The following is a 20,702-nucleotide window of genomic DNA, read 5'->3' on the forward strand; positions in this document are numbered from 1 at the left end:
ACAGATGGATGAATGGTTAAAATGTATTTCTCCAGTCTACTCAGTAGAACTGACTCGAACACTTTGGACAAGACACTTGCCAGGGCTATTGGCCTATAATTATCTGAGCTGTTTAGCTTTCCAACTTTATCTTTGATCACTGGTACTAGCACAACAGTTAGCATAAACTCAGGTAACACTCCATGGACGAGAAAACCTGTATAGCACATAGCCAACAAAGGGTAGACTTTCTTACGAGCATGTTTATTTAATATGTTCAGCTGCAATGTTATCCAGACCACAGGCCTCATTATCTCTCAACGTCATTATTGTTTCATATATTTTAGTCAACGTGACAGTCACGTCATCATTAAACTCCACTTTATCCATTACTTTTTCATGGAGTTTGACAGTTCACTATATTGTTTCTGCCACAACTGTCACACCATCAATATTCAATGGTAGGGATGTTTTGCAATTATTAATAGTTCTTATTTTTTGCAATTATTTTTTTTTCCGCTTCCTTGCCAGCGAATCTGACCTTGTAGTGTTTTAATTTCCTTTAATATAGCGAAGTCCATGTTTAAATCTAGCATTGGTGCATTTTTTTGTTCTCAAACAAGGGGCCATGTCTGCTTTTGCCTGCCTCAGCCCATTTTTTTAAAAGCAATTTAGGCGTCTGCATGACCACTTTTGTCCTACATTCATACAGGGGCCTGCTCGAGGTACTGAAAGCCTCAACAATGGCTTCAAACAGGGATTGAAGCCAGGGTGCTTGGTTGGTTGTGCTTGCATGACTTTACAATACTGCCATCTATCGGTAACTTTTGCCTATCACATGCTATATTAATATGTAAGCTGGTCCTGGCCGCGACCCCGAAGGGAATAAGCGGTAGAAAATGGATGGATGCTGGTCCTGGATGTAGTAGCTGTCGTCTCCATGGCACTGAAAACTTAAGTTCGACATTGAATTTTTTTCTTATTTTGTGGGTCTTTTATAGTCTCATATTCTAGCATCATTTGGCGAATATGAATGGTTTGTAGCTCTTATTCAGTGGTTTCATAAAATGCTTTATACGTACCTTATTCTGTTTTGACAATACAATTCTATTTTTGATGAATATTTGAAACACAGTTTTTTTTATCCATTGTACTTGAACAAATGAACAAAACGCTAAAAACAACCTTAAAAGTCAATAGTAAAAGTATTTAATGCATGTAGGCATCATAGTCATATTCAGAATAGTTATTGCTGTTGTCAGTAAGGGTTTACATTTCTTTATGGGTCAAAGATGCTTAATGAAACATTAACTAACAAAAATAAACCAGGGTAAAATTAAGATAGAAGTTGAAATAGAATAAAAAATAAATAATTAAATAGCTATGATATAATTGTTATAAAGAACACTTCAATGCTTCAGCTTGAAGTTATAGTTAAAGAAACACTGATAATCACACACACTAGGTGTGGTGAAATTACTGTCTGCGGTTGACCCATCCCCTTGTTCCACCCCGTGGGAGGTGAGGGGAGCAGTGAGTAGCAGTGGCCGCGCTCGGGAATAATTTTGGTGATTTAACCCCCAGTTCCAACCCTTGATGCTGAGTCCCATTTTTATAGTCTTTGGTATGACTCGGCCGGGGTTTGAACTCATGACCTACCGATCACAGGGCGGACCTGAGGTAACTCCTTTCTGCACTGTCACAAAAAAAAAAGGTAAACATAACACGAGCAGCTTAGTCGCCAGAGTATAGTCGTAAAGTTTACAGTGTTTTTTTACACTGAATTACTGTAAAAAAACGGCTTTGCAACTATTTTTACAGAAAACATTTTTGTGATTGTGGCGGGCTAAAATGCCTGAATTTGCGGCAGATTTTACAAAACGTTGAGGCAAAAGTAGTTTGTTTTTTTCAATCACGTTGAATCAGTTTTAATTTGTTGCTGATGTTTTAAGTGTTCCTTGTAACCTTAACCTCTAAAAACACAGGAATTCAACAAATATACTAAATGGTCCGTCTCGTGCTGACAACATTGGCATTTTACTCATTGTTCTGGACCTAAAAATGACGTCTCCAGGTTAAATTCACCCCAAAATATCAAATCAAATCCAAACTAATGTTATTTGTATAGCACTTTCATACATGCACTCTTCAGCATGTACACGCTGCCGCTAGATGACATCATACTCAAATTAGCTTTCACTGTTATGCTGATGACACCCAACTCTACATGCCCCTAAAGCTGACCAACACGCCAGATTGTAGTCAGCTGGAGGCATGTCTTAATGAAATTAAACAATGGATGTCCACTAACTTTTTGCAACTCAACGCTAAGAAAACAGAAATGATTATCGGTCCTGCTAGACACCGACACCTATTTAATAATACCACCTTAACATTTGACAACCAAACAATTGCACAAAGCGACTCGGTAAAGAATCTTAGTATTATCTTTGACCCAACTCTCTCGTTTGAGTCACACATCAAGAGTGTTACTAAAACAGCCTTCTTTTGTCTCCGTAATATCGCTAAACTTTGTTGCATTTTAACCACCACCAACGCTGAGATCATTATTCATGCGTTCGTTATGTCTCGTCTCGATTACTGTAACGTATTATTTTCGGGTCTCCCTATGTCTAGCATTAAAAGATTACAGTTGGTACAAAATGTGGCTGCTAGACTTTTGACAAGAACAAGAAAAGTTTGATCATATGACGCCTATACTGGCTCACCTGCACTGGCTTCCTGTGCACTTAAGATGTGACTTTAAGGTTTTACTACTTATGTATAAAATACTAAATGGTCTAGCTCCATCCTATATTGCTGATTGTAGTGTACCATATGTCCCGGCAAGAAATCTGTGTTCTAAGAATTACAAATTATTAGTGATTCTCAGAGCCCAAAAAAAGTATGCAGGCTTTAGAGCATTTTCTATTCGAGCTCCAGTACTCTGTAATGCCCTACCTGTAACAGTTAGAGATGCTACATCTTAAAACTAATTTATATACTCTCACATTTAAATAGACCCCATTTTATACCAGTTGATCTGCCGTCTCTTTTCTGTTTGTACTACATTCTATTAGGGATGTCCGATAATGGCTTTTTGCCGATATCCGATATCGATATTGTCCAACTCTTTAATTACCAATACCGATATCAACCGATACCGATATCAACCGATATATACAGTCGTGGAATTAACACATTATTATGCCTAATTTGGACAACCAGGTATGGTGAAGATAATGTACTTTTAAAAAAATAAATAAATAAATAAAATAAATTAAAAACATTTTCTTGAACAAAAAAGAAAGTAAAACAATATAAAAACAGTTACATAGAAATTAGTAATTAATGAAAATTAGTCAAATTAACTGTTAAAGGTTAGTACTATTAGTGGACCAGCAGCACGCACAATCATGTGTGCTTACGGACTGTATCCCTTGCAGACTGTATTGATATATATTGATATATAATGTAGGAACCAGAATATTAATAACAGAAAGAAACAACCCTTTTGTGTGAATGAGTGTAAATGGGGGAGGGAGGTTTTTTGGGTTGGTGCACTAATTGTAAGTGTATCTTGTGTTTTTTATGTTGATTTAATAAAAAAAATAAGTAAATTATTTTTTTTTTTTAAAACGATACCGATAATAAAAAAAACGATACCGATAATTTCCGATATTACATTTTAACACATTTATCGACCGATAATATCGGCAGGCTGATATTTTCAAACATCTCTACATTCTATTGTATTGTTTTTCATACAATATTTATTATATTATAGTTAAGTTGTTTTTTTGTTAAAAGGCATGTTACAAGTTAAAAGTGTACTGTTTCGGGGACCATACACCAATTAAACTGATTTTAATACATTTCAATGGGGTACATTGATTTGAGATGCAAATGTTTTGAGTTAAGAGCTCTGTCACAGAACCAATTAAGCTTGTAAGTTGAGGTAAGTTGAGGTCCTGTATATGCAAGCCTCTCTCTTCATGTACAGATTTATAGAAACTAAAAATCTTACAAAAATATCTTGAAGACTAAAGAGGAAAAGTAGAAATAAAACAAAAAGAAAGCAATAATTAAGTGACTAATGAATGACTAGGCACCCCCTCCCGTTATTTTTGCATCTAGTGACGCCCCTGGAGATAACTTCATTAAAGGTCACAGGGTGTGAGAAGCACTGGGTTGCTCTTTAGGCTTCAAGACAAGGAGGGGGAGGGTTCCTCTCCCGCTGCTTTTGGACACAATGGGCGGGACATCCTGGGAAAAAGATTCCACTGCAGACATTTTTGCGCACTGAAAACTTCACACAACTTTGCTGCAGCCGTAGGAAAAGTGTGGCTTTCTATGTAAGCGTCTTTGGGACAAGAATCACTGGAAGATCCTAATAAGGTAAGCTAAAAGTACACGTCAATGTTAAGCATGTGGGAATATGCTCTAGTCCTCTCAGAATGATGAGTTTTGAAGCGTGGGAAACAATCTTGACACTGACGTAAAGAAGTCCGCACATTTTGTCAATGTGATCATGGTCAAATAAGATGTGCAAAAATTAACTGCTGTCATTTCTCTTTACAAAAGTCAGAGTATTTTATAAAAAATCAACTTGACTTGATGATAAGAATAAAAAAATTATTTGCATCAGCTCCCCTCCAACTGCTGCGAGGATACACCCAGCTGCCGCCTGCAGGGATGTTATGTCACACTTGAGAGCTCTTCTTTGGACTGCATGTCTCAGCCAGTAGCCCGGATATTTCCCTCTAAATATATCACAATGAAAACTGTGCAGTCCTGCAGTGTAAAGTCTGAGCTCAACAACATCCTTTCTGTCAACAGCCACCGAAATCAGTGCCAGTGGTTTGTTGTAACTCTCAGAATAAACTGCAATTGATGTGTTTTTTCAACACTAAATGCCAACTCAAAGGCAACTTTTTTTCCCCATTTTTATTCAAGGTTCCCAAGCTACAGATGATTAATTTGAGTAACAAGACCGAAAGTGGTAACAGGAGTGAGTTTTAAGGATTAAATTAGCAAATCCATTGAATATACTGTAGTCACATGCAGGCCCGGCCCTAACCAATCTGGCGCCCTAGGCAAGATTTTAGGTGGCGCCCCCCCACATCGGCAGTGAAGTGTATATACTCACAAGAACCCAAATAGCTTTGTCTTCGACCTTTTTTTTTTACTTACAACTATACCTAATATATAAAGGGGTGGAAAAGTGACTATTACCTGCAGGGCAAACATTAGCTAACCAGAAGGCAATAACAATGTAAACAAAAAACACCTGCTTGAGAGAGATCTAATACAAACATTTATATGCACGTACAACACTTAGAACTTTTAGCATATCAGTATGTGGAATTAAATTATGGAATGGATTAAGTAAAGAAGTTAAAAATTGAACTGATATGATCCAGTTTAAGAGGTTGTTCAAAATAATAGTGCTTACAGAGTACAAAGAAGAAGAATTATGAGAAATACTTTCAACCTTATTGAAAATAAGATATTCTTCATCTCAGTATGTTAATAATGACTGAATTAATTAATTGATTACATATTACAAAACTGTTGTATACTAATTCATAGATGTTATTTTATTATATAAAAAGGTCAGTAAATGATTCTATATATTTGTAAACGCTTTGAAGTGGGAAAGAGGTAGGATTAAATAAGCTTTGCTTCTTCCTACTCCTTTTCGGGCATGATGTAAAATGAAATGATATGAAATTGTGTGATGTATTATGATGTAAGTGTGTTCATGTTCGAAATAAACTAAAGAAAGAAAGAAATGTCCCTGAGGAATGTAAAGTGGGAGTACTGTAATTACCTAACGTTACATTATTATTTTCCATAACAATTTAGCCCCCTCCACAATATTAACCCGACGTTAAAACAGAACTATTAGCAATTGCCGAATCATGTAACATTAGCTTAATGCTAAAAAGCCAGGTTACTATCACATTCTGTAACAGACAAATAATTTCATGTAGGCTACGCTACCTACCTGCTACCTCTGTCTTTTCTCGTTTCTCCTCCTCTTCTTTTCTCTTTTTTCTTCCCTGGGCACCTGACAGTTTTGGCATCTTGTGTTGATTTTTTGATGTGGGGACGTCCAAAAAGAGTCACGATACGGGAAGGGAGGGGGCGCACCGTGCGGGGGAGGAGGGGGGGGGGCGTAATGTTGTAACAAATAATATTTCTATTAAATAGGCTTTACTTTGCATTTTAATTAACGTGGGATTATTTTTTGTATTTAGAAATAATAGTACCAACTTTTGTTTTTTCTCCCAACATTTGTGGCACTGGCGTGGCGCCCCCTGATGGACGGCGCCCTTAGCAAAGCACCATGAGGATTCTAGCGGGAACTCTCGTTCAACCCTTTTTCGATTACGCATGCAGAGCACGACGACCATGTTGATGATCAGCTACTGAAGTGACCGTTTGATATAAACATATGTGGCTCCCCAATGTGTAGAGAGTTTATGCCAGGGGCCGGCCCTGTTTATATGTTTTATTTAATGGGAAAATGTTTCAGATGATTCAGTGGAATGGCCCTTATTGTTAAACGTTCACATTTATTGATGTTTGTCTTTATGTTTGTAGGTTTTAATTTACAAGCACAGCACCATGTGGCTAAAGGTGGTAGCTTTGGCCCTCCTGGCTACAGCAGCATCGGCTGCCCTGAGCAACCACGCTACCACCTTGGCTGACAGCTCTGCCAACTTGGCGTTTAGTCTCTACCAAAACTTAGCCAAGGAGAAGAGCGAAGAAAACGTCCTCCTTTCTCCGGTGGTGGTCGCCGCTTCTCTGGGTCTCGTCGCTCTCGGGGGCAAAGCCTCCACCGCCTCTCAGGCCAAAAAAGTTTTGAAAGCCGACAAAGTGACGGACGAGCAGCTGCATTCGGGCCTGGCAGAGATCCTGACTGAGGTCAACGACCCCAAGACACGCAACGTCACCTGGAAGATAAGCAACCGTCTGTACGGACCCAGCTCTGTCAACTTTGTGGATGCCTTTGTGAAGAGCAGCAAGAAACATTACAGTTGTGACCACTCCAAAATCAACTTGAAAGACAAAACAAGTGCGCTAAAGTCCATTAATGAATGGATCCTTAAGTCCACGGGTGGCAAAGCGCCGAAGATGACAAACAACGTAGAAAATACTGATGGTGCCATCCTCATCAACGCCATGTTTTTCAAACGTGAGTATATACATACAGTCAGTGGTGTGCCGTTACGGCCAGCAAGGCCTTCTCTGCTGGCCTAACATAAATTATGATCATAGATGAATAAAAGTTCATTTTAATCTACTTTCCATTAAGTATTCATCATATTCTCTTCATGTATTATTAGGCTCCAGTGTTGCTTATTTTTATGTTATAGCTTTTATCCAATCAGAATTCAGCTAGTTTGTTGCCGGCACTGTATGAATTCTGTGGATAGACATTTGATAGACAGTTGCGATAGCCAATCAGATCACCAGTTGTTGACAGTAGCCCATCTAGGTAGCCTTACGCTAAACGTGACTGGGATTGGATTTTCACTTGTCACTCCCAAGTGAGAATCCAATCACAAGTTGTAATTTGCGAAAAGCAGGAAGGGGCACCGGAGCCATACCCAGACAACAGAGAAATCATCGTTTCTTACTTTTTTAACTCACAAAGCAAAAGTTCAAAGATTGTATTTATTTATTTTTATTTAATATGTTCTTTACAATTATTTTAATTTTGACAGTAACACGTAAGGTATGTTTTAAATGCTGATGCGGGTTCATTGATTTTTAAATGTGCCAAAACATAGCCTGTTTTGTACACTGTTGGGGTGCTTCAATATAAAGTAGTGCACAAGTGTGTTTCAATGCCCAGTAGTGCACAAGTGTGTTTCAATGCCCAGTAGTGCACAAGTGTGTTTCTGTGTAGTATTTCTCCAGCCGTGGTCATGTGGTTACATAAATTATGGTATTTTGAGGGGTATTTATTAAAGTCGGACTAAGTAGGACATCACTGAAGGCCTAGGTGGGAAACGCACAGCCCGCCACTGCATACAGTACATATAATATATACATGATAAATTCACAGTGGTACCTCAGTTTTCACACGCACCACTTTCCATATCATTAGTTTTTTGACAAAACCTTTTGGCATAGTTTTGCACTGTTTTTTTGTATAATGTCTCACAGACAAATTAGGCAGTTTGCTCGTATATCATCCAACTAAAATGAATGTCCAGACAATAAATCCCTCGCTTTGGTGATTCAGTTTCTGTACTTTATTATTTGAGTACGGTGGAAAAAATAATCCCCCATGGGGCCAAAGAAAGTTGTGAGTGCCAGCACTTTGATAAAGAAGGTTAGAAACACTATTGATTTCAAGAAATAACTAGGGATGATGTTTGATAAGAAATTATCGAGTTCGAGCCCATTATCGAATCCTCTTATCGAATCCAGATAGGTTGTTGTATATGGAAAAAAACACAATATTTGGTTTAACAAAAGCTCACTTTTATTTTATAAGAAAAATGGTTTTTTTTAAATAAATATTGATTGTTGTTACCCCCCTAAAAAAAAAAAAAAAAAAAAAAAAATATTGACTGTTGTTGCCCATGGTATGTTTTTTTTTTTTTGTCATTAAAAAATACAATCATATATGCTTACGGACTGTATCCCTGCAGGCTGTATTGATCTATATCGTATCAGTGTGTGGAGTTAAGGTATGGAATGGATCAACCAAAGAAATCAAACAATGTACTAATATGATCCAGTTCAAGAAACTGTTCAAACTACAAGTGTTTACAGAGTACAGTGAAGAAGACTTATGCCAAATGTCTTGAACTTATTTGAAATAAGATATTAGTCATCTCATTAAATGAATCACAACTGACTTAAAGGGGAACTGTGCTTTTTGGGGGGAAGTTTGTCTATCGTTCACAATACTTATGAGAGACAAGAACACAAAAGGTTTTAGTTTTTTTCGCTTTCTAACATAAAACAATGGGCTCGTTCTGGGTGGCTGGCAACGCAGCTAATTGGAATAATCAATTCTACCTCCAAATCACTTTAAAAATGCATTCAAAAACCGTAAAAAATACTTCATTTATGTTCCGTAAACTGTATAATACCCAAGCTGTAGCGACAGTGATTACGTGATTATTTTTTCGTATTAAATTTGTACGATGTCATCACTTTTTGACAGAAAGTGGGTCCTACATTCTCTAATAAGCTTTGCTTCTTCCTACTCCTTTTTGGACATGTTGTAAAAAGATGAAATTATGTAAAATATGTGATGTATCATATTGAGACTGTATACATGTTCAAAAGAAACTTCAACCAACCAAGCAACCAACATTATATATGTATTTTCTATTATATAGTTACATAGTTCAAAGAACACAATCCAGATGAAATCTTTGTTCAAACATGGCAGATATACGCGCGGACCCCTTTCGCTGTGGTCGCACTTACAAGACAACAATGTGCATTAAGATTTTTGATAGGTAATACAGAGTGGCAATAAGGTCCTTTTATCCTCATCTCAGTGGATGTTTCCAGGTTTCTCAACTGAAGCGATCAGAATGTTTGTTAGTTTACTGAACGTTTTGTTTATCATTTTATTATATGTTTAGTGTACACTGCATCCAAACGCTTAAGTGCAGTATAATATTTGAACTTCCTGGGGCACTGGACTTATTCCTCTCATCATGTCAAGATGTATAACAGGGGTCCCCAAACAACGGCCCGCCAGCGTCCAAAATCCGGCCCGCGAGAAGTCCCATCTTAATAAAAAATAAAAAATAATAATAAAAAAAAATAAAAATAAAATATATATATATATATATATGTATATATATATATATATATATATATATATATATATATATATATATATATATATATATATATATATATATATATATATTATTTTATTTTTAAAATCTGTCCTTTCCGATCCATTTTCACCTGCTTGTTAATTTTGGGTCTGCTAGCCGCTCAGGCAAATCATTTTGTCTAAAAATGCATTTTCCCATCGATAACGTGACATCATCGCGCTCGGAATCTATGTGTATATATATGTATATATATATATATATATATATACACACACACACACATTATATAGATATATATATACACCCATTATATATATATATATATATATATATATATATATATATATATATATATATATATATACACACACACACATATATATACACACATAATAAATATATATATATATATATATATATATATATATATATATATACACAGCCCGGACCCCCGGCCAAATTGTTTTAAACCAATGCGGCCACCGAGTCAAAAAGTTTGAGGACCCCTGATCTACACCATCTATTTGTATTTCTGTTTGAGTATCTATTTTTTTGTTTCCAAGTAACAATGTTTTAGTTTTACTTAAAGGCAAGGATAATCTGCTTTCATCAAACCATCTTTTTAGTGTGCTTATGTCTACTGTAATAGTTGAGTTTGTTTGGAACATGTCATCAGTACTTCCTGCGAGTTTTCCTCTGAGCAGAATGCAGCAGTATCATCTGCAATTAGTATTAGCTTCAGATATTTCGTGTCTTTACAAATGTAACTGATATAGTCCCAGAAGTGACTCCTGACCCCTAAACCCCATCTAAGCACTATGTTGTGCGATTTCCGAGCCTCACATTTTGCATCATGTTAATTAAGTAGCTTTTTACCCAGTCCAAAACTACACCCTTGATGCTGAATAGTTCTAATTAGTCAGTTAGGATATTGTGATTGAATGGTTTTGATAGATTCATAAAGACTGCAGCTGCACACTGTTTATTATGTATCGCCTTACGAGAGGGACAAGTGGTAGAAAATGGACGGATGGATGGATTCCTTTAGTTATTTCAATTAACTAAAGGAATCCATCCATCCATCCATTTTCTACCACTTTCTACTATTTCAATTAGTGCCATCGATGTTGAGATATTTTCTCTGTATCCACTGATGACCTAGACCAGTGTTTCTCAAATGGGGATACGCATACCCCTGGGGGTACTTGAAAGTATGCCAAGGGGTACGTGAGATTTTTTTTAAATATTCTAAAAATAGCAACAATTCAAAAATCCTTTATAAATATATTTATTGAATAATACTTCAACAAAATATGAATGTAAGTTCATAAACTGAACATCAAATCAAATAGGCTATTGCATTCATTACCATAAACCCAAAGTTTCCCCCATGCCATGATGGTTTGACCCTCACTAAAATGTCTGTCAAAACGAATTGTGAAAAGAAATGCAACAATGCAATATTCAGTGTTGACAGCTAGATTTTTTGTAAACATGGTCCATAAATATTGATGTTAAAGATTTCTTTTTTTGTGAAGAAATGTTTATAATTAAGTTCATGAATCCAGATGGATCTCTATTACAATCCCCAAAGAGGGCACTTTAAGTTGATGATTACTTCTATGTGTAGAAATCTTTATTTATAATTGAATCACTTGTTTATTTTTCAACATGTTTTTAGTTATTTTTATATCTTTTTTTCCAAATAGTTCAAAAAAGACCACTACAAATTAGCAATATTTTGCACTGTTATACAATTTAATAAATCAGAAACTGATGACATAGTGCTGTATTTTACTTCTTTATATCTTTTTTTCAACCAAAAATGCTTTGCTCTGATTCGGGGGTACATGAATTAAAATAATGTTCACAGGCAGTAAATCACTGAACAAAGGTTGAGAACCACTGACCTAGACAATAATGGCTTTGGGTTTACTCATTTTAGTGGATTGCCGTCTTCACCAACAAGCGTGTTCAAAAAAGGGATGGTAAATGTTCATTTACACATTTTATTCATTATTCGTATGGATTTGACATTGTTTTTTGCATGTAAAACTATAATTATTTTTTATAAAATAGGTGTTGTGTTACTTTTTTGGTTATGTATACATTAATTCATTAGATTTAAATGTTTATTTTCTATTAAGTGCTTAGATTTTTCATATGATTTACGAATTACTAACGTAAACCAAAGTACTACATCTTACCATAATAGTTAATGATATTTTTGAAACCCTGCTGGCCAACATCCAGAAACATTGAAACTTTGTGCTGCCAGCAAGACTTTAGCCACCAAATACTAAACCACATATTGTATTCTAATGGTCAAACACTTTAATTCATAACCTTTAATTTAATTGTAGATATTTTGTTGACATACTGTTTTGATCCTAAACAAAACCTACCAGGAAAATCTGATTAAAAAATACAGAAGTACATAATATACAGAACATTACATAACAACAAATTGTATATTACGTTGACTTGGTAAATAATAAGATCTATTTTTTTCTCAGCTCACTGGGATCAACTGTTCCATCCCAAGATGGTGGACAAGCGTGGATTCATGGTCTCCCGCAGTTACACTGTTTCAGTCGAGATGATGCATCGCACAGGTGGGTGACGCTAAACACACATAATAATTCACCAGTGGGCACGTGGATCTGAATAGCGATAGTATCAATACCAAGGTCTGTATTGGTATCAGATCGGTATTAGCGTGATAAGATCGATACTTTGCAGTTTCTTGTCAATACATTGAATTTCCTCAGAGTCTCTCTCTCTCTCTCTCTCTCTCTCTCTCTCTCTCTCTCTCTCTCTCTCTCTCTCTCTCTCTCTCCTTTTTCTGAGGTTAGAAATAATGATTTGTAAATAATGATTTGTATTTGAAATAGGATTTTTTTTACATCAAACTTTGCTTTCGTCAAAGAATCCCCCATTTGCAGCAATTACAGCATTGCAGACCTTTGGCATTCTAGCTGTTAATTTGTTGAGGTAATCTGGAGAAATTGCACCCCACGCTTCTAGAAGCAGCTCCCACAAGTTGGATTGGTTGGATGGGCACTTCTTGCGTACCATACGGTCAAGCTGCTCCCACAACAGCTCAATGGGGTTCAGATCTGGTGACTGCGCTGGCCACTCCATTACCAATAGAATACCAGCTGCCTGCTTCTTCTCTAAATAGTTCTTGCACAATTTGGAGGTGTGTTTTGGGTCATTGTCCTGTTGTAGGATGAAATTGGCTCCAATCAAGCGCTGTCCACTGGGTATGGCATGGCGTTGCAAAATGGAGTGATAGCCTTCTTTATTCAGAATCCCTTTTACCCTGTACAAATCTCCCACCTTACCAGCACCAAAGCAACCCCAGACCATCACATTACCTCCACCATGCTTAACAGATGGCGTCAGGCATTCTTCCATCATCTTTTCAGTTGTTCTGCGTCTCACAAACGTTCTTCTTTGTGATCCAAACACATCAAACTTGGATTCATCCGTCTACAACACTTTTTTCCAGTCTTCCTCTGTCCATTATCTGTGTTCTTTTGCCCATCTTAATCTTTTTCTTTTATTGGCCAGTCTCAGATATGGCTTTTTCTTTGCCACTCTGCCATGAAGCCCAGAATCCCGCAGCCGCCTCTTCACTGTAGATGTTGACACTGGTGTTTTGCGGGTACTATTTAATGAAGATGCCAGTTGGGGACCTGTGAGGCGTCTGCTTCTCAAACTAGAGACTCTAATGTACTTATCTTCTTGCTCAGTTGTGCAACGCGGCCTCCCACTTCTTTTTCTACTCTGGTTAGAGCCTGTTTGTGCTGTCCTCTGAAGGGAGTAGTACACACCGTTGTAGGAAATCTTCAATTTCTTAGCAATTTCTCGCATGGAATAGCCTTCATTTCTAAGAACAAGAATAGACTGTTGAGTTTCAGATGAAAGTTCTCTTTTTCTGGACATTTTGAGCGTTTAATTGACCCCACAAATGTGATGTTCCAGAAACTCAATCTGCTCAAAGGAAGGTCAGTTTTGTAGCTTCTGGAACGAGCTAAACTGTTTACAGATGTGTGAACATGATTGCACAAGGGTTTTCTAATCATCAATTAGCCTTCTGAGCCAATGAGCAAACACATTGTACCATTAGAACACTGGAGTGATAGTTGCTGGAAATGGGCCTCTATACACCTATGTAGATATTGCACCAAAAACCAGACATTTGCAGCTAGTATAGTCATTTACCACATTAGCAATGTATAGAGTGTATTTCTTTAAAGTTAAGACTAGTTTAAAGTTATCTTCATTGAAAAGTACAGTGCTTTTCCTTAAAAAATAAGGACATTTCAATGTGACCCCAAACTTTTGAACGGTAGTATATATATATATATATATATATATATATATATATATATATATATATATATATATATATATATATTAGGGTTGTACGGTATACCGGTATTAGTATAGTACCGCGATACATATGAATCATATTTGGTACAATACTGCCTCTAAAAAGTACTGGACCCCCAACCCCCGCCCTCCTCCATTGTCGTCACGTCGTGTCATTGCTGGTTTACGAGCAGACGAGCATGTTCGGCAGGGCACAATCACGGAGTACTTAGAAGCAGACAATGCGTGTAGACAGAAAATGGGGAACAAATGCATTTTGGCTTAAAAAGTAAAGATAAAGGTGAAGTTATAACACTGAAACGCCCTAAGGAAGAGGTGTTTTAAGACATGACTAGCTAGCTAGCGGCTAAAGTCCATCCGCAGTCTGCAGTGTTATAGCTACTTCTAAATCATTAATCCTCGTCTCCATGGCGACAAATAAAGTGAGTTTCTTACAAGTATCATCTCTGCAGGACGAGGAATAGCTAAACATGCTTCACTACACACCGTAGCTCACCGGCGTCAAAATGTAAACAAACGCCATTGGTGGATCTACACCTAATATCCACTGTAATGATACTAAGTACAGGAGCGTATCGAGTCGATGCTACTATGATTACATCGATATTTTTTGGCATCATAACATCTTCTTTCGGTTTTTTTTAAATGTATATTATGTTTATAAACTCAGGAAATATGTCCCTGGACACATGAGGACTTTGAATATGACCCAAAGTATGATCCTGTAACGACGATACCTAAATGTGTGGTATCATCCAAACAACAGAAGAATAAGTGATTATTACATTTTAACAGAAGTGTAGATAGAACATGTTAAAAGAGAAAGTAAGCAGATATTAACAATAAATAAACAAGTAGATTAATAATTCATTTTCTACCACTTGTCCTTAATAATTTTGACAAATTAATAGAATGGAAAATTACAAAATATGTTACTGCATATGTCAGCAGACTAATTAGGAGCCTTTGTGTGATTACTTACTAATTAAAGACAAGTTGTCTTGTATGTTCACTATTTTATTTAAGGACAAACTTGCAATAAAAAAAACATATGTTTAATGTACCCTAAGATTTTTTGTTAAAATAAAGCCAATAATGACATTTTTTGTGGTCCCCTTTATTTCGAAAAGTATCGAAAAGTACCGAAAAGTATCGAAATACATTTTGGTACTGGACGGTACCAAAATATTGGTATCGGGCCAACACTAATATATATATTAATGTATAGTGTAATATATTTGGGAGGGTTCTGTTCTTTTTATGGCTGTTAAGTAGGGGCAACACAGACATCAGCGTGGATCTTTGTTAGCTTAATTTTTTAAGTCACTTACCTGAACAACTTATGCAATGTACGTAACATGTAAGCAAATATACCACAGCGTCAATTCAGGTCCTTCAACAATCGCTATTTCTAATCTATATTAATATATTAAATATGTACCGGTAGCCTATTATTTGTGCACTATTGACTAGATTTGGCCGCCGAGAAAAGACTCAGCTCACCGAAACTGGATGTTGTGATGACGGATCCACTTTCGGTGGCAAGTTGCGTCTTTATCAGCGCATACGAATGACATAGCTCGTTCAAAGATGCCAAAAATAATTGCATTCGGGTTGCATTTCCGTTTAGTCTGAAGTCGCATTTGAAAATATCGGATTTGGACTACCTCCTGATGTGAAAAAAATCATTATTATTGGATCAAGAAAAAAAAATCAGATCTGTATCACTCGAGGGCAAAAAAAATTACATTTGGTGTGCTGTCTAAACTGGGCCTCTACTGCTAACTCAGGCAAACTTTCTCCGTTCCCCTCTTCTGACTCCACTTACGACTGACTGTATTTTTATATTCACACTTGTGTTGTGGGATTTTTTTCTCAAGTAAAATTGTATATTAAAATCAATTTTATACTAATACTTAATATAATAATAATAGTAGAATTTTTATTTGAATACAATTTCAGTCCTTTGCTATCATTGTTTCAACAAATTCAAATTCACTAAAGTATTGGTATCGGCGATGTTATCCCTGTCTTTACTTTGTAACGTATCGATATCAAAATTCCCAGTATTGCTCACTCCTAATTTTCATTTAAAATAATTTGGGATTCGGGATTACAAGAAAGAAAGAAAGTACTGGGATATTTAAACAGGAACTGCACTTTTTTTCGAATTTTGCCTATCATTCACAGTCATTATGAAAGACATAACGATGGATGTATTTTTTTTAATGAATTCTAAATAGTAAATAAATGCGATCAAAAGTCTGCTTACAATGTAGTCTGTTGCAGCCGCTCTATTCTGCCTATACAACACTTAAAAAAACATTCAAACACCGCCATTAAGGTTTTATATACATGATGTAAGTATATATGTAATGTAGTAACATGCACAATTATAAATACATTTATTATTTACGTATTTTGCTCATTTTAAGCATTTGGGGCGCATGAATTTAAAAAACGCATTACGACATTCACTGATAATTTATTCACTGCAAACATTATGAGTGCTAACAAACATGATAAAGCATCACATAATGTACAAGGTCTGCAGTGATGAGGATGCTGACTGCTCGAATGTTCATATATTCCCATTGAGGTAAAGAAAAAAGGGATGGAACCAAAACGTCTTTTCGTGTCGTTCTTGTCATTATCGGGTCTAAATTGGATGTTAAAGTGTACCAACTTGTTGGAATATGTCCTCGTCATTCTATTATCCAGGTGAGAGGCATGATTTAAGATCTACAATAAAGTTTGACAAGCAGGAAGCAGCTGATCAGTCGATGATGTCAACATTGGCACACAAGCTCGTGACCACGGCGCCGCAATAAATAGTTAGTCTGTGCTAGCGCTTATAATAACAATATCACTGATACTTGGTCAAAAATCAAGTCACGAAATGTGAATGGAGAATTAATGGCGCTTTTTGGATGTTTTTTATTGGGTTTTATGGGTTGAAAAGAGGACCTCCCATTGGCTCTGCTGTAAGCAGACTTTTAATTTATTCACGAGTTAGAATACATTAAAATACTACATCCGTCGTCATGTCTTTCATAAGGATTGTGAACGATAGGTAAGATTCCAAAAAAAAAAGTGCAGTTCCCCTTTAAGTTATAAGATGACAACAAACAATCTTATAAGACTAAACTGGAATATTTGAAGGGCAATGTGGTAATTTGATGACAATATCTTCAAAATATTGCAAGCACAAAGTCGACTGCTGAGGTTCTTGTCAAATGACACTTTTGTAAACATTCAACAATAAAGATCTGTTGATGAAATAGTCAAACGAGAAAAGAATTTCGTTGAAATAACCTAATAATGCTGCAGCTCTGATTTCATTTTGGCAAAATTGTGATTCTGCTAAATGTTATGTGGTGTTGCAAAAAATGCTAAATCAACAGATGTCTCACAAGTAGCAGTAAAAAGTTAACATTTGTTTCATCAGGTGTTTACGGCTTCTCTGATGACCCAACCAATCAGCTATCCATCCTGAGCATGCCGTTGGCTGCGAAGAAGTCCACTGTTGTGTTCATCATGCCATACCATGTGGAGAATCTAGACAGACTGGAGAAGATGCTGACCAGGAAGCAACTGGACACTTGGATGAGCAAACTGCAGCCAACTGCAGTGGCGGTGTCTCTGCCCAAGGTCACAATGGAAGTCAGTCACAACCTGAAGGTAAAAGTCAACCTGTGTGTGTTGTCACTCATCCCGTTCTTGCTTGGTAGCTCTTTTACCTTAACCGCTATACACAGTCAGTGACCAGATCAATGCATACTTTAATACAAAAACAGGTGAGGAGACTCCGACTTGTGTGCTCACTGGAAAATATCACTTCAAAATAGAGCCTGAGGTAACTTTAGATGAAACGGTTGCTGCAAATTAGTGACATGCATTCAAGTAAAATGTTTAAAAATGTTACTGGATGACATTCTGCTGAAAAAAAAAGTGCGCATTTGTGTACAAATATTGGGGTCTTTTCTTAAGCAAATTTTTAATTATGTAAGCGAGTAATCACATGTAATTAATTATGATTAATCCAAATTCCAAAATCTGATTATCTGATTTAAAAAATCTAACATTAGACAGCCCTGATTGTTACTTATTTCTGCTACGGTATATTTATCTATGTACTGTACATATGTTTTTTCATTCTAGTTATCATAAAACATGTATACAAATTATTTTTGCATATAATTTGGTATATAAATTGTAACAAAACGTTTTTAAAACAGGTTAGAGGTTACTAAAGCTGCAGTCAGCGAAGCTAAGTCAAGCTGCCTCTTTTCAACCTTTGTGGATAAACTTCCATGTGTTTTTATATTGTACTTTATTTAAACTGCATGATCCTTCTGTCTGTCTTTAGAAACACCTTGAGAAATTGGGCTTGACTGATGCAGTGAACAAATCCAAAGCAGACTTGTCCAACATCTCTGGGAAGAAGAACCTCTATTTGTCCAGTGTTTTCCACGTGGCTGCCATTGAACTGGGCACGGAAGGAAATGAGATTGACACCAGCGTCTTCAACACTGAGAAGATGAAGTCTCCTAAACTTTTCTATGCAGACCATCCTTTCATCTTTTTGGTGAAGGATCAGAACACAACCGCCATCCTGTTCATTGGAAAAATGGTCAGGCCAAAGGGGGAAAAGATGAGGGATGAATTATAATTGTGGGATGTGTGTGGCCGTGTGTGTTGTGTACATTCCTGTCTCACACTAATGCCGTTCTGCAACATATGAGGGCATGTGTCTTCAATCAAACTGTAGGATTTGGTGTATTCATTGTGAAAAAGACTAATGACTTGAATTGTATAAAAACGGAGATAAGCTACTTCAATGCCAGCCCAATAAGAAACCATTTTACTTGAATGATGTCGTAACTCATTTTCTAAGAATTTTTGGCAAATTGAACAATTGCTTTTATTTTTGTCAAGTCCAAAAATTTCAAAGATTTGTCCCCTTCCTGTTTAGGGTCAGCAATCCTTACAAAATACAGTTTGAATCTTAAAAAGATGATGTATTGTCTTTTGTGTTCATTTTTCTTTACCAATTGTAGAACTTTAATGGTACTAATGGTGTAGTGTCTACGTCAGCTCTTCTGAAGGCATCCTGATTCAGTTAGATGAGTCTTTCTTAAATAGTGGGTTGGGGTGGGGGGCGCTTGTGACCTCGGGAAACATGCTTTTTATGTAGCAGTATGTGATGAAGCGTACAGTATGTTACACTTGGCTTCACTGTAACCATGGTGGAAGACGAGGAAAGATCGGTGGGTTGGGGGGGTGTGGTCTCAAAATATTTTCTTCTTCCTGGGGGGTATAACAGAAAATATTTAAAAAGCACAGTGTGGAGTTTGCATGTTCTCCCCGTGACTGTGTTGGTTCCTTCCTGGTACTCTGGAGGGACATGAACCTGGGGAAAGGTTGATTGGCATCACTAAATTGGTCCTAGTGAGTGTGAATGTTGTCCATCTGTGTTGGCTCTGCAATGAGGTGGCGACTTGTCCAAGGTGTACCCCGCCTTCTGCCCCAGTTCAGCTGGGATAAGGTCCAGCACCCCCCCACGACCCCGAGAGGTAGGAAATAGATGTTGGATCGAGTTCAGCGGGGGCTGAGCAATTTTGTGCCGAAACCCTATGAGGCAGTGTTTTCCTGCAACCACGTGTGTGCAATTGAAATTCTTGTTGAAGAGCTCTTTAGCTTCCTGTTTTGATCAATTCGTCCAAGAATTTGCGACGTTGCCATCCCACCAATTCACACAAATTTAACCAATCCCCTCAACTTATGTGCCGCCTCGCAACTTGTGTCCAATCCTCAGTGCTGAACTCTGTAGAACTTGCACCTGGCTCGCTGACAACAAGCTATCCATACACTTGGGTAAAACGGAATCCATCCTATTTGGGTCCCACATCAACCTTAAGAAAGTCAGTGACTTCACTATAAAAGTGGGTGACATTGTTATCACCAGGAAAGATGAGGTCACCTGCCTAGGTTCCATTCTAGAGGCTAATCTTTCCTGTGATAAAATGGCAACCAAGGTAATCAAAAAGGTCAACAAACGAACAAGATTTCTCTACAGAATCTCCTCTCTGGTCAACAATAGCACCATGAGGATTCTAGTGGGAACTCTCGTTCAACCCTTTTTTGATTACGCATGCACCCCCTGGTACCCCAGCACCTCCAAAACATCAAACATCCCAGAACAAGCTAGTCAGAATACTTCTAGACCTCCACCCCAGATCACACCTCACTCCTACCCACTTCTCCAAAGTGGGCTGGCTCAGGGTGGAGGACAGAGTAAAACAACTTGCACTGAGCCTAGTCTATAAAATCTGCTACACCTCCCTGATACCGAAGTACATGTCAAACTACTTCCTTAACGTAAATGACCGCCATAACCGTAACACCAGGGGGAGCTATACTAACCACGTTAAACCCAGATTCCGATCCAACAAAAGTCTTAACTCATTCTCTTTCTATGCCACATCAATATGG

At 37.1% G+C, this 20,702-nt stretch overlaps 1 protein-coding gene across 1 annotated transcript; it reads left to right on the plus strand.

The window, feature by feature from the left end:
• Nucleotides 1-4,249: 4,249 nt before the first annotated feature.
• LOC133607298 (serpin H1-like) lies at nucleotides 4,250-19,301 on the plus strand. The gene is made up of 5 exons (XM_061961787.2): nucleotides 4,250-4,377; nucleotides 6,589-7,183; nucleotides 12,323-12,421; nucleotides 17,656-17,888; nucleotides 18,577-19,301. The coding sequence occupies exons 2-5, from the start codon at nucleotides 6,613-6,615 to the stop codon at nucleotides 18,877-18,879; spliced, it is 1,206 nt and encodes a 401-aa protein (XP_061817771.1). The 5' UTR covers nucleotides 4,250-4,377; nucleotides 6,589-6,612; the 3' UTR covers nucleotides 18,880-19,301.
• The last annotated feature ends 1,401 nt before the right edge of the window (nucleotides 19,302-20,702 follow it).

This window comes from Nerophis lumbriciformis, linkage group LG09 (assembly GCF_033978685.3).
Source record: "Nerophis lumbriciformis linkage group LG09, RoL_Nlum_v2.1, whole genome shotgun sequence".
Lineage (NCBI taxonomy): Eukaryota > Metazoa > Chordata > Actinopteri > Syngnathiformes > Syngnathidae > Nerophis > Nerophis lumbriciformis.

Excerpts from the sequence above, each read along its gene's own strand:
- LOC133607298 (XM_061961787.2), top strand. The coding sequence starts at position 6,613 with ATGTGGCTAAAGGTGGTAGCTTTGGCCCTCCTGGCTACAGCAGCATCG. Across the intron at positions 7,184-12,322 it reads CAACGCCATGTTTTTCAAAC|CTCACTGGGATCAACTGTTC; the intron begins GTGAGTATATAC and ends TTTTTTTCTCAG. Across the intron at positions 12,422-17,655 it reads CGAGATGATGCATCGCACAG|GTGTTTACGGCTTCTCTGAT; the intron begins GTGGGTGACGCT and ends TTGTTTCATCAG.